General features: G+C 55.2%; 1 protein-coding gene across 1 annotated transcript; it reads left to right on the plus strand.

Annotated features, from left to right (window-relative positions):
- The first annotated feature begins 390 nt into the window (after positions 1 to 390).
- RAB17 (RAB17, member RAS oncogene family) lies at positions 391 to 13,783 on the plus strand. The gene is made up of 6 exons (XM_008138435.3): positions 391 to 1,018; positions 7,603 to 7,756; positions 10,965 to 11,116; positions 12,018 to 12,143; positions 12,845 to 12,938; positions 13,189 to 13,783. The coding sequence occupies exons 2-6, from the start codon at positions 7,606 to 7,608 to the stop codon at positions 13,299 to 13,301; spliced, it is 636 nt and encodes a 211-aa protein (XP_008136657.2). The 5' UTR covers positions 391 to 1,018; positions 7,603 to 7,605; the 3' UTR covers positions 13,302 to 13,783.
- The last annotated feature ends 711 nt before the right edge of the window (positions 13,784 to 14,494 follow it).

Raw genomic sequence — 14,494 nt, forward strand, 5'->3', positions numbered from 1 at the left:
CGATCACGGTGGCCGCAGGGAGCCTCTGGCCCAGCGCCCTGGCCTGGGAGGTGAGGGACAGAGGGGCAGTGGCATGCTGAGTGCCTGTGAGAGGTCTCTGCAGGGTTCAGGGAAAGGCTGCAGGCTGGGCACCCCTGAGACCACAGCAGCGAGGAGCCCAGCCCCCTGGGTATCTGAGCTCACTGTCCGTGGTGCCCCTGGGCCTCTCGAGGTGGGGAGGGGCCTGTAGATTGTTTGGGTTCAGCCTGAGCCCGAGGCCCCAGGTGTCGGTTCACTGTGTGTCACCTGGGCGTGGCGCGCCTTCCCTGGGCGCTTTGGCTCCGGCCCAGGGGTAGGCGGGATTCTGCAATGGCTCCCAAGATCCTGGTTCCACAGAGGAGCACAGTCAGGTGGGAGGGTGACAGAACTGGCAGATGGCATTAGAGACCCACAGCACCCTGTCCCCAGATGGCACCCGGCCAGGAGCTGCCATCTGACCCGGCCCGGCCCGCCTGGCTGGCGTCCGGTTCCAGGCGCAGGTCCCCAGGAGCTGGCTCCCGCTGTCCGGGGAAGGACCGAGCTCACTGCCTTCTCTCCTTTGCCGAGTGGGCAAAGCCGCTGGCAGCCCGAGCAAGGAGCTGAGATGAGGCTCCCAGGAGGCTCAGGAACTGGGAGCATCGGGTGACACAAGCCCCTGACAGGAGGCTCACTTCCGGCTGGGCGCCCAGGTGCTGCTGCTGGGCCTGCTCTAAGGTCCAGCCTCCGCCTCGGTGGCCACATGACCGGAGGACCTTGCCCTGGGAGCCTGGCAGAAGGAAGTGGCCTGTCTTACGGGCCGGGGGGCGGGGGCTGGCCTGCTTCTACCCCACCTCTGCTGGAGCCCAGCCTCCACCACCCAGCTGCCCTGGCCACCGCTCAGCCGGCTGCCTGGTGAGGGAAGCCGACCTTTCCCCAGGGCAGAGGGAGGAAGGTAGGGGCCCCGCGGGCCCGGTGATGATGGCCTGTCAGGCTCCCAGGAAGTGACCAGGCCTGGGAACACGTGAGTCATTGTTTAAACTTCTGTATACTTGGCAGTGTCTGCGTGTGTGTGTGTGTGTGTGTGTGTGAGTGTGTGTCTGTGTTTGTGTCTCTTGTGTGTGTATCCATCTGTGTCTCTGTGTCTGTTTGTGTCTGTGTATGTGTGTGTGTCTCTGTATGTGGATAATTGAGTGTGTGTGTGTGTGTCTTTGTCTATGTGTATGTCTTTGTCTGTGTGTGTGTACCCACACATGAATACTCACAAGGGCACAGTGAGGGGAAGGAGTCTGTGGGACTGAGGGCCACGGTGCCATGTAGGATCAGGGTCAGGGAGGTCGGGGTCCTGGCAGGAGATTCCTACTTAAATTGCAGTGACAGGCCTTGTGGGTAAAGTGCTTGCAGTGAGGAGGAACCAGGTGCTCAGTCAGTACGGGGAACGTCGGAGTAACCTCACAGTAATCTCAGGGTTCTTTCTGTGCTGGGAGGGTCACACAAGGGACGCCTGACGGGAGACTCAGCGAGCCAGCCCCGCCCTGGAATGTCCTCGCCCGCCTAGGTAGGCTTGCAGTCCTTTCTTTGTCCTGTGGGGAATAGGAGATGGGCTTGTAAGAAACGAAAGGCCCCAAATCAAGATGCTAGAGAGGGAGTCTATTAGCCCTCTCACCAATCCGCATTCCTGGTGCATCTCCGTGACAGAGACTTCAAAGACCCACCTTGATTAAGATCTGGAGGTGGGGCCAGGCCTGGAGTTTTCAATTTCCTCTCTGAACAGAGGGCTTCCACCTCTGATTATCGAAAGCTTACAACTGTAACCACACAAAAATTATACATTAAAAATGCTCACTGACTCTGATTCATTACAGAGAAAAGAATTAAAACCGAGTGATGAACCAGTGGTAGGAAAATGGTTCATTAAATTAGAATAGTTGTAGGAAGGTTAATGGTCTTTGAACATACATAACATGTAGCAATGTGTAAAGCTGCCTTTGATACATGTCGTAGTTGTTTTAAAGGTAGGATACAAAAGTATATGCTAAAACTATGGGTTTTGGTTTGTTTGTTTTTATGATTCATTAAAAAAAAACTAGAAGAAAGTAAGCAAAATGCTATTCCTGGTTGTATTAAGAGTACGGGATTATGAGTAATTTAATTTTTTCATATTGAGGATGATGTATCCTAAATAATAAAAGGCTAATATGCAAATTGTCCCCTCGACCAACAGGCAGGCCGGCCAACTGCCCATGTCCCCTCCCCCTGGCCAGGCTGACCGGACCCCACCCATGCATGAATTCATGCACCAGGCCTCATATATGTGTGTGTGTGTGTGTGTGTGTGTGTGTGTCCCCTACCTAATAATAGACAAATATGCAAATTGACTGTACCTTCGCTATGCCCACGATTGGCCAGGAGGTGTGGGGGGGCAGGACTTGGGGTGGCCAATTGGGCTGGCGGGATGCTGAGCTGGTGGCGTGAGCTCAGCGTCTGCACCATGGCTGTGCTGCAGCACAGAAGGGGCCTCTGGGGCAGCGAGCCCACGTCCTGCTGCGGACCATCAAAAGCGGGGAGCGGAAGCGGGGAAGCTGGCTGTCTGTCCACTCTGACACCAGGTCTTTCAAAAGCCTCTGCCGCGCCAGAGGCTTTTGAAAGGCCTGGTGCACCAGCAGACAGACAGCCAGCTCCCCCACGATTGAAAGCAGGGAGCTGTGTGTCCGCTCCAGCACCAGCAGACCCCCTGCCAACAAAAGCGGGGAGCAGGCTGCTAGCAGTGTCCGTGGAGCGTGCTAGGCTTTGCGGGGCAGTGGATATGGCCTGGATGGCAGGTTAGGCCTAGGGGACCCTACACGTGCATGATTTAATCATGCACTGGGCCTCTAGTTTATATATATGTAGTTATCTAGTAAAATAACATTTTTCAACAAAGGTGTAGCATTGCCAAAGGAGCAAGACACTGGCCCCTGGAATTTCAGAAATGGTCTATGCATTCACAGCCCGCCTACTTTAGTTAATTAAAACATGTTTTCAGCTAAAGATTTTCTTGACTCAAGAAGAATTTTATTAACTGGTACCCAAAGATAGCAATGAGAACTTGAGGGCTATCGATGCGTGAGGACGCATCGCTGCAGGTGTGTTAGGACTTTCTGTGTAAAATTACAGCACAAGTCAATGGGCCATCTGCTCCTAAGCAGGTGCCTTACGTACCTCCAGCGAGAAACAACTTATGAGCCCGGGAGGCACAGAAAGCTCGAGGACTCCATTCTGAAAAGCGAGCCCCCCCGCCCCCACCCCGCTTTCCGGCTCTTTCTAGTGTAACTGATGTATAAGACAGTGTAAGTTAAGATGTGTAACATGTTGCATTCATCTATTGCAATACGATGACCATCGTCGCGTCAGGTAATCCCTCCAGCCCGTCACTTCAGTACTATTCTTTTGTGGTGAGAATTGACGATCTACCCTCTCAGCAACTTCGAGGTATAAAATACAGTATTGTTAGCTGTAAACTCCATGCTGTACATTAGACCCCCAGAATTTACTCGTCTTATTACTGGATGTTTGTACTGTTTGACCAATATCTCCCCATTTCTCCCAGCCTCTGGTACCCGTCGCTCTACTCTCTGCTTCTCTGAGTTCAGGGGAAGAGCCGTTTGTAAGTTAGGACTTGCTACTGAGGTGACGGCCTTTGGCCGATGAGTCCAGGCCAGCAGGCGGTTCCCGGCAGGAGGATTGCACCGCAGTCTGGATGCAGGAGCGAGTCCTGCACGTTCCGGACTGGCTGAAGTCACGCCAGGGCCCGGTACATCTCGTGTGGATGTGAAAGCCGCCGTGGGGCTCCCAATTCTGCCTGTTTGTCTTAGAGGAGCTGCTGGCTCTCAGTAAGGTGGGGGAACGCAGGGGCGCCCAGAGGCCTCCTGCTCAGCTCCCATAGGAGGCTCAGGGCAGCCTGGCTCAATAAGCTCCACTCCTCACCCTCACACCCTCACGGGTGGCCTTCGAGTGAGTCACTTGCTGCTTTTCTTGGCCACTGCGAGCTGAGCGGCTGGAGGCCCTTCTGCTCCCCGCTTTGCCTGTACCAGTTCACAACGTGCCGGGCTGCCTGGTGTGACTGGCTGTGCAAACCATGCTCTGGAAACAGCACGTCTGTCCAATGAGGGCTTCTTGCTAAGTGAGTCCGTGCGAGTTTCTGAGATATTTATGGAACACCTACTGTGTGCCCCAGGAATACAGTCCTTGCACTCTTGAGTGGCTGCAGCCCAGGGGGAGGGAGCAGATAGTAACAAAATAATTATATAAATTAAACCTCATTGGAGGTTACAGCCCAGCAAGAGCGATAAGTCATTACAAAATTAGTGCTACGAATTAAGGTAGAGTTAAAACTGAGATAATTTCGCTGGAGAAGAGGAGCAGGAGCTGTGGCCCACGACGTCTGTTTTATTAACTGCTATTTATGGGGACTGGACACATGATCGGGGCCAGGCTGGCAGCTGCGGGGCCAGAGAGGAGGCTGTAAGCCGAGGGAGATTTGTATCAACCCCAACAGAGAGAAGCGAACAGATCAACAGCCCTTCCCCGGAGGCCGCCCCCGGTGTGTTTGACGGAGAGTTGTTGGAAACTCTCTGGTGATGTTGAACTCTGACCTCTTGTTATCTCTCTCTGGGCTTCAAGGGAGTCTGGACTTGTTGAATCCCCAGGCTGTGAATTTCCTTCCCGGAAGCCAGCTGGCTTTCCAGGTGCTTTCCCGCTTGCTCAGGTTGTGTAGTTGCCTTTGGGGACAGAATCCGTGGGATGAATGGCTTGGAGTTCTGCATGGGTGGGCGGGCTCTCCGAGAGCAGAATGCTCCTCCAGCTCCCTCACTGAGTGCCAGTGGGTCTGTGGGAAGCAGGAGTCCTGGGCGCCCAGCGCCCTGACACCCCAACAGGACCAGGCAGGCCCGGGCAGGTCTTGACCAGATTGCTCCTAGAGCCTGCTCCCTGCTAATTCTCAGCAGAGACCCTGCTCCCTCCCAAGTCCCTCCTCTTCTGCCTCAGGCTCCAAGAAATTTCTCAGTTCAGGCAAATATTTCAAAACATTGGTGTTTTGATGGGTTATTTGCCTTCCCCTGTTTTCCACAGCACCCTGTGTTTCCTTCCCTCCCTCCCTTTCTTCCTCGCTCCCTTCCCTCTGTTATTTAGTTATAAAATATATTTTTATTGATTTCAGAGAGGAAGGGAGAGGGAGAGAGAGATAGAAACATCAATGATGAGAAGGAATCACTGATCGGCTGCCTCCTGCACGCCCACCACTGGGGATTGAGCCCACAACCCAGGCATGGGAATCGAACCATGACCTCCTGGTTTATAGGTCGACGCTCAACCACTGAGCCACGCCAGCTGGGCTCTCTCCATTGGTTATTAGAGGCACTGTTAGTACTGTGACGAAAATGGACAACCTCACAGCAGTGGTTCTCAGCCTTATCAGTGAAGGGAATCAAAGGTTTGCCATCTTGAAGCTACCTTTTGGGATATGGACTTCGAGCTGTTTATTAAGAAAGAAAAGACTCAGAACTTTTGACCCTGAAGAGGTTTAGACAACCGGCTTCAGGAAGGGAGCCTTGTCTTCAGCACCTTAAGAACCTTTGCCCTCGCTCTAGTCAGGAAGACTCCCGGCCTGCTCGCTAGGAACCAGTGTCCCTGGGATGTTCCTGCTGTGTGTGTGTGTGTGTGTGTGTGTGTGTGTGTGTGTGTGTGTGTTTTATACTCTTCCTGTAAATCGCCTATTCTCACTCCTTTGTCCAAAAATGTCTCCTATCCCTGATGTTGCCTCACTGTCTGGGGTTTTCATGTCTGTGTGAATTCCCTGTGCACATGTATTAACAACTTTGATTTTCTCCTGTTAACCTGTCTCTGTTAACTGGATGAACTTAGAAGGTGGGAGAAAAAGTATCGATATATTTTTTAGCCTCCACAGCAGACACTGCGGAGCTTTAGAAAAACATGGATGGGAAACGTAAGCACTTCTATCTCCCTAACCCCGCTCTGAAACGTCATGCGTTGGTACCACGAGGCATCACACTGGATGCTGAAACCCCAGAGTGTCCCTTTGAGGGGGGTTCCAGACCTGCCCACTTGACCCCCCTTCCCCAGGTGTGGGAGAGCCCCTGCCCCTGCTCGGCCGGGCCCACCACGCTCCAATCACATTCTATTTAGGACAGCTTTGCTGGAATTGAGGACTCAGTCCTGTTTGTTTTGAGATTTCCATCCCAGACTCTCTTCTTGTCTGTCCTGGCAGGCAATCACAGGAGTCTGTGGCCGTGGCTGCTTGTTGGGACTGCCGGGGAGTGGGCACTATTTGCCTCCTGGGAAATGCCCACCACACTCACGAAGCATTCTCACCAAAACATAGCCTGTTATCCGAACCAGGTGTCTGTTTTGAACACCACACCATGGAAAAGACAGGGCTCGCAGGAACACAGTCAATGGCACCCTAGGGATACAATCGGCAAGTCAGGCTGGGAAGCCACAGAGCTGGCTTCTCCAGAGACACATTGTCAAGGAAATAAGGATACGTGCATACAGACTGAGAGTGGCAGATGGAATAATAGCATGTCTGGGACTTGCTTCAGACTAATCTCTGTGATGGGGGATCTGGGACGTGGATGAGATGCGATTGGCTGGCCACTGTGGATGGGGGTGACCCTGCAGGAGGTCCATAGAATGGTATCCTTTCTCTCTATGTGCTCTGTGTCTGAAAGTTTCCACAATGAACAAATATTCGGGGTTTGCCCAAACTTATTTTGACCACAGAGCCGTTTTCCTGCAGGGCACCTCAGGGTGGGTTCGGGGTCTCCTGAACCACAGGAAGGCTAACGTGTTTTGAGATCCTTGAAACACCAACATCTTTTTTGACATATTTTTGAAACACCAACCTTTTTAGGTAGATTTTTTTTTTTAAATCCTCACCCGAGTATATATTTCCATTGATTTTTTTTAAAAAGAGAGTGGAATGATAGATGGGGGTGGGGGGTGAGGGTGGAGGAGAGAGAGAGAGAGGAGAGAGAGAGAGAGAGAGAGAGAGAGAGAGAGAGATTGCCTTCTGCATGCTCCCTGATTGGGGCTGGATCGAACCTGCAACTCGTCGGTGAGCTGGCCAAGGCTCTAACCGCTGAACAAGCCAGCAAGGGCTAGATTTTTTTTTTTTTCCGTTCACCCTGAACAGAGAGAGTACTTTACCTCCCAGATGTTTCGGATACTTTTTGGGAAAAGTAATAGGTTTTTAAAAAGGTAGGATTAGTGGAATGAGGACAATCAGCCCATATGATGACCGGCCCACCGTGGTCACTGCTCAGGGCCTGCAGCCCTTTTCGTACAATGGTCTCTGCTGGGCACCGCCAATGTGCTTTCCACACACAACTGCTCATGACATTCCTCACAGCTGGCCAGTGCTCTAACCACTGAGCTCGGCCCCCCACTTTCCAGATGAGGAGGTGGGTGCAGAGCGGAGCAGTGACCTGGAGCTCCATCAGTCCCTCCGTCTGTTCATCCATCCCAGGCTGTCTGCACTCCGCTGGGAGGCAGTGCTGCGGGGTGAAAGTGCTAAGGTTATTTGGTGGCAGATGTTGTGTGTCTCCGCAGGCCATGGCGCAGGCGGATGGGCGCCCCCAGCCCGGGGCGGGGCAGCCCTTCGTGTTCAAGCTGGTCCTCCTGGGAAGCGGCTCCGTGGGCAAGTCCAGCCTGGCTCTCCGATACGTGAAGAATGACTTCAAGAGCATCCTGCCAACCGTGGGGTGTAAGTGACGGACCGACACCCTTTCTTAGTCTCCAAGGGGAGAAGCCAGGGCGCCGACCCAGGCAGAGGCACACAGGGCAGACATTGTCTCGAGCCTCGGGCATCATGGGCCCAGGCAGGGAGGGATGAGGTCCCGGTGGGGAGGCACAGCAGCCTCCAGAGCTCGTGGGAGTCTGCAGGGGTGGAGCTTTAGGGTCAGGGCCTCTGGCCCCCAGTGGTTGGATGTGGGGATTGTGTCCGAGTAGGGATTGTCTGAGTGGGGGTTGGGAGGAGCCGGGAAGAAACCCTCCAGGCTCTGCCTCTCAGCCTGCCCAGTCTCCCTCTGCTAAGCACTGCCCTGGGCAGGTTACCTGTGAGCAGTCCCCTTTCTGCCTGGACTATTTACCAGCCGGGCCTGGATTGGGATGAGGGGGTGGGTAGGGGACAGTAGGGCCAACCCTCTCATAGCACTTCTAAAAGAGACTCCAGGGTAGGGCTCCCGGAGGTCAAGGTCTATGAGGTCTGCGGGGCTGTTGGCCGCCTGGAGTGAAAACCCCCGATCCCCACCCGAAATAAGGAAACCCAGCATGTTCTTTACGCCAGTCCTCCTGGGAGGCAGCGGGCAGGGTGCAAAGCCACCTCACTCAGAATCAGAGCTTTGGTTTCAAATTTGGACTCTGCCATGGACAAGCCATCTGTTTCTCTGAGTTCACTCATTCATTCACGCACTCATCCATCCATCCATTCATTCTCTAATATAGCGAGTATCAGTGGGTTTCTGAAAATGAAGATAATAAATGAGGGCTCTTTTCCGAGTTGGAGACAAGGAGTCTATGGGGTGAGGGTTAAAGGTCGCCTCCGTCCCGCCCAGGGCCCACTTGAGGGCCGGTGTTTCTCTCCAGGGAAGACAAGCTTCTGTCTTCTATAACTGCTCAGTCACTCCTGCCTCATCACCACTCGGACTGAAAACTCCAAACCCCTTGAAAATTCGTTGGGACTTTCTATTCTTGGAAGCAGAGCCTCTGTCATCATTTTCAGATGAAAAAGGGAAATGCCAGAAGCTTGGCTATTGAATGGAGGAGGTGACTCTGAGCTTTGGTGCCCACGTGCAACCTGGCAGTGACGACTTTAAGGTACAATCAACATCAGATTCAGAACTGTGACCTGACGGGGTGGAAAACGAACAAAGGATGTGGATAAACGGCTGACATTCCCGACTCATTCGGGAGGGCAGAGGGCAGGCAGGGGCTTCCTGTGGCAGCCCGGCAGCCACCTGGGCAGAGGGCGCCCTGGGCCCATGGTGCAGAAGGGAGCTGAGCTTTAGCTGAAGCGAGTGGGCAAAGTTCGTGCAGCTGACAGAGCCCCTCCAAGGCCCGTTCGCGGCCTGCACCCTCAGGACATCCGTCCCACGGAGCACCTGCTGCGTTGTGTCCATTTCCCTCCTGACCCTGAGCCCCCATGAGCGGGGAGCCATTAGTCCCCACGTTGAGACAGACTGCGGCTTTGTTTGACCCAGTCAGTCTGCTCTGGCCGCCGTTTTGGGGCTGGAAGTCGAGATCAAGGTGCCTGCGAGGTAGGTTTCTTCCTGAGGCCTCTTCTGCTGGTGTGTAGGTGACGGCCAGCAGAGGACGCTGTGCTAGAATCTATTCTTAAAGCACCCTTGGACTCATTTCCACCAGACCTCCTGCCAGCGGCTGGGATGCATTGTGGTCTGGGGCCCGAGTTCTCCAGAGAGAGAGAGAGAGAGAGAGAGAGAGAGAGAGAGAGATTGATGAGAGAGAAACATCCATTACATGTACACACATGCACATTCACGCATACACACGTGTTTGCCTGCACACACCCAAGCACCCGCTCAAACGAAGAAGTCAACTTTCTTTGCTAGTTGGAGCCTCTTCTTTTTGTCTGCACAAGGGGAGGGAGAGGAAAGAGAGGGGCTCTCTGAGCCTCTCCCCATAAGGGCACTAATCCCATCACAGGGACCTCACCCTCAGGACCTCATCTAACCCTAATCACCTCCCAAAGGCCCCACCTCTTCATACCATCACACTGGGGATTAGGCTTCAACCTGTGAATTTTTCGAGGACACAAACATTCGGTCCATACACGTAGGAAGTTTATCTGATTCAGGTTCCTGGACAAGCAGGAAAATGTGGGACGTGCCAGCAGAGGACCTGGCTGGTGGTCTCCCCAAACTAGAGTCTCATGAGAGAATCGGGATGTTACCAGCTCTGTGCTAAAATCCTAACTCAGCCCCGCCCTGCCCTCTGTCTGCAGTAGGCGGAATTGTGTTTCCCAAAAGCCAAGTCCAAATCTCAGCCTCCAGGGCCTGTGAGTGTGGCCTTATTTGGAAAAGGGTCTTTGTGGATGTCATTGGTTAGGGGTGTTGAGATGAGATCGTGCTGGATTGCAGGTGGACCCTGAGTCCACCGACTGGGACCTCATTGGAACTGAGAGACACGGGGAGAAGGCCACGTGGACCGGAGGAAGCGACGGGAGTGATGTGTCCACAAGCCCAGGAACGCGGACGGGGCCGGCCGCCACCAAAGCCAGGAGACGGCATGGAGAGGATTCTCTCCCAGAGCTTCGGGGGAACCTCCCCATGACCCCTGGACTTCTGACCTCTGGTCTCCAGGATGGAAACAATGTATTTCTGTTTTAAGCTACCCAGTTTGTGGTAATTGGTTACAGCCGCCCTAGAAACGAACTCTCTGCCTTGCAGTGAGGATTTAATTTCAAGAATCTCCCAACAAGCTTCAAACTCCACAGAGCGTCTGGGTGGGCACAGGGCAGCAGCTTGACTGGAGCCCCCATCCCATTCTGCCGGATCCTCCCCCAGCCCCTCTCCTGTCCCCTCCCCACCCCTGTCTTGTTCTGTATGTGACACACCCCACACACTCTGGTTGGTGCTGCCAACAGCTATGTGAAAATCACATCACCTTGGCAAGCAAAGCTCAGAGCTGTGAGTTCGGGCCCCGGGAGCCTATGTCCCCACCCGAGGCCTCCGTGTGTCTCTGAAGTGTCTGCAGCAGTTATTTGCGACACGTGGCTTTCGATGGAAACTGCCACCTCCCAGAAGAGGTGTTTGCTCAGCCTTCCCGGCTGTGGACGGCAGGAAGCACGTGTCCCCGGTGGTTCGCTGAGCCCAGGGCTCGCGCCGGCCCAGCCTGAACGGTGGGTGGAGGCCGGGTCCTCCAGATAAAGCTGCCCCGGGGCCTCCGTGTTCCAGGTGCGTTCTTCACGAAGGTGGTGGAGTTGGGTGCTGCGTCTCTGAAGTTTGAGATCTGGGACACGGCTGGCCAGGAAAAGTACCACAGCGTCTGCCACCTCTACTTCAGGGGCGCCAACGCAGCGCTGTTGGTGTACGACATCACCAGCAAGGTAAGGCGCACCCTGCCCGGCGTGTCCCCACACCCTTCGCACGGCATCTGCCCGTGTTCTCCCTGCCCTCTGTCTGCAGTGGGCGGAATTGTGTTTCCCAAAAGCTCTGTCCAAATCTTAGCCTCCAGTGCCTGTGAGTGTGGCCTCATTTGGGAAAAGGGTCTTTGTGGATGTCATTGGTTAGGGGTGTCATTGGTTAGGGGTGTCATTGGTTAGGGGTGTCATTGGTGAGGAGGGCATGGCTGGTCCTCCCAGAACACCCTGCACCACTATTCAGGACTCCCACTGATGATGGGGGGGCGGGTGTTACAGAAACAGGGGGGCACAGCCCTGGCTGCACATCCCACACACGGAGTATCATCGGGGCTGATGCTAAATACCAGTGAGCAGACACCTAGAGCAGGAGACTGGAAGGGTGGGGCTCGGGGGGAGTCCTGGGGGCTTCCCGAAGGAAGGTTCTAGCAGAATGTGGAGGGAAAAGCAGAGACAGCCCTGCTGGGTGGGTGGGGGCAGGGAGGTGGTGGGCAGGCGAGCAGGAAGGGAAGGGAGTGCTGGGAAGCAGGTGGACCTGGTCAGCTTTGCTGTAGGGAGGGAAGGGGCTACATGGGGCCCGGGGCAGGAGCCCCACTACCTGGTCTGCAGGGCACTGTCGAGCCTCCTGGGACTGTTGGTGGGGGAGGAGCTCCCTGTGGCCCAGACCCCCCGAGGTCAGAGATGGAGCAGATGTCCTCCTCATGGGACAGGCCGGGTGGGGTAGGGTTGGGGAGGGCTATCTGTCATATGGTCAATAGGACCATAGCATGTTCTATACAATGTGGCATGGACACCTGCTTTTCCTTTCCCGGGACAGCTGATGAAGACTGCCCATAGGCTTTGTCTAAGGTTCTTTTTCCTTTTTGAGGATTCCTTCTGCAAGGCGCAGCAGTGGCTGAAGGACCTGGAGCGGGAGTTCCTCCCTGGAGAAGTCGTGGTGATGCTGGTTGGCAACAAGACGGACCTCAGCGAGGAGCGGGAGGTGACCTTCGAGGTAAAACTGGGGACGGGTCATTATGTCACCAGGAGGAGGAAGGAGTGACCCTGAACCCCTCCCCCCACTCACATGCACAGCCATCCACATGTATGCACACACACATTCTCACATGTACATCCACAGGTACAGGCATGCACATTCACGCATACACACGTGTTTGCCTGCACACACCCAAGCACCCACTCACATGCACACCCACACTCCCCACACCCACCCACTCTGAGAGATGTGGGTTTTCAGAAATTTTCCTTGTGTCTAATACATTCGTGAAGAAGGCTCAAACGAAGAAGTCAACTTTCTCTGCTAGGAACTGAGCAAGGATAGAACATTTAGACAGCTCTCGTTCTTCTGTAAAAGCACCCACCATGGAGGAGTAAGAGCTGTGGGAGATGTGGGCAGGGGTCTGTGTGGGGATCCCCCAGCCCTCGTGACCCAAGTCCTGGGCAGGCCCCGTCCAGGAGCACCGAGACACAGCACTGAGTCAGCTCCAGGGCTGCACCGGCTGCGTGGGGCTTACTGCTAGGAGGCTCACCTGGGTCTCACACCAGCTGGAGACTAAACAAAACCAAGCCCCTCAAATGAAAGTGGTGACCGAGCCACGTGTGGGATTGGATAGGTGGAGAGAAGAGGTGTCGGCTAAGCGTCTTAGGGAACCCTTTGTAAGTAAGTACTGCGGGTTTTGTGGCTGTTTTCCTCAGGAAGGCAAGGAGTTCGCAGAGAGCCAGAGCTTGCTGTTCATGGAGACCTCGGCCAGACTCAACCACCAGGTGACCGAGGTCTTCAGCGCCATCGGTGAGTGAGGGCCCCAGGGAGCCTGGGGGTGGGGCCATCATGGGCTCTGCCCCATCGGGGCTTCTTTTCTGGCGTCCTGGACCCAACAGGATGTCACTAGGGACTGGAAGGTGAGCGGGAGAGTCGGGGCCCGAGCTTCATGGCTCCAGGTGAATGTCAGCGAAGGGTGGGGTCCCAGGACTGTGACGTGCAGGGCAGTGCAGAACTGGGGGCTCCCTCATCCCACCACCCTCTCTGTCTGTGCTCACAGCTCGAGAGCTGCTGCAGAGGGCGGAGAGGAAGGAGGACCAGACTCGGCGGGGAGATGCCCGGCTGGCCATAAACCAGGGGCCCACGGGGCGGGCTAAGTGCTGTGCCCGCTAGGGGCTGCCTCAGCCACTCCAGGAGGGGTCTGGAGGAGGAGCCCCCCGGCCTGACCCAACTGGTCCTCAGGGTGAGCCACCGCCAGCGCCACATGGATGGTGGTGCTTGATTCTGCTTCTCCATTAACACTGGCTAGTTCCCGGGGGTGTCCGGCAGCTGGCATCTCTCAGAGGAACCACTCCCCAAAGCCCGTGGGAGTCGTTCAGGAGAGGACGGTGTCCATAGCCTCATCTCCTGCACCCAGACCCAGACCGAGTCCCAGGTGCCCAGGCCGGGTGCACCCGCCCAGCCTGGCTGCTCATCCACCCTGCTGCTCCCGACTCCGGGGAATGAAACGGCTCAGAGGGAACAGGGACCTGGTGTTGGGCAAGGCCCACCTGCTTCTGGGAGTGGGGAGAGGACGGAGCAGGCACGGGGGGAGGTGGCAGTGGCAGTGCCAGGGGAAATGGAGTGACGGTTTTCTAAAAAAATTAAACTGCTTTCTATAACCTTGTCTCTGGTGCATTTGCAAGGTGGGGGCTTTGCCGCACACATCCTAGCGGGGCTCGTGGTGAGGGGCTCAGGAGGCAGTCAGGACCCAACAGGATGTCACTAGGGACTGGAAGGTGAGCGGGAGAGTCGGGGCCTGTGACAAAGGTGGCACAGGACATCGCTCCAATGTTGACACAGGTGCACCAGCCTCGTCACTGCCTGTCCCCCTTCACCGAGGCCAGGTGGTCGCTGTGGGAGGTGAGCCCCAGTGGCAGGGGGAGTTGTCAGAGGGGCTGTTTTGGGGTTTTTTATCCTTGCCTCTGGGACTAGGTTAAGCAGGTTTGGAATCTTAAATAGGATGTTGTTACCATCTGAAAAGGGTGGCTTCGCTATATTGATGGTAAGAATGGACAGAGGGACACATGGAAAACTTCCAATCCCGTTGGCTTTGAACTTCTTGGCATTTAAAGGGCACCAGCATTTCTAGGGGCCCCTCCTGTCTGCTCTCTGCTCTCATCCACCCTTTATGGGAACATCGGGCCTGGCCCCTGGGCCTGGATCTTACTTGGGGCTCAGCTGGTGATGGGCCCTGGCAGGGGGCTGATCACGCCACGGAGGCCTGGCATTGTCTAGGCTCCATCTCAGGGAGGTCACCACAGCATGGCTGTGTCCCTGCCAAAGGTCACGGCCTCCCTCCTAAGTTCTGGCTGCTGCTCCCTCGC

Source organism: Eptesicus fuscus, chromosome 11 (assembly GCF_027574615.1).
Source record: "Eptesicus fuscus isolate TK198812 chromosome 11, DD_ASM_mEF_20220401, whole genome shotgun sequence".
Classification (NCBI taxonomy): domain Eukaryota; kingdom Metazoa; phylum Chordata; class Mammalia; order Chiroptera; family Vespertilionidae; genus Eptesicus; species Eptesicus fuscus.

Bases quoted from the DNA above. Each gene is read 5' to 3' on its own strand.
- RAB17 (XM_008138435.3), top strand. From the start codon at position 7,606: ATGGCGCAGGCGGATGGGCGCCCCCAGCCCGGGGCGGGGCAGCCCTTC. The intron at 7,757-10,964 runs GTAAGTGACGGA...TCCGTGTTCCAG, and splicing joins CATCCTGCCAACCGTGGGGT to GTGCGTTCTTCACGAAGGTG. The intron at 11,117-12,017 runs GTAAGGCGCACC...TTCCTTTTTGAG, and splicing joins TGTACGACATCACCAGCAAG to GATTCCTTCTGCAAGGCGCA.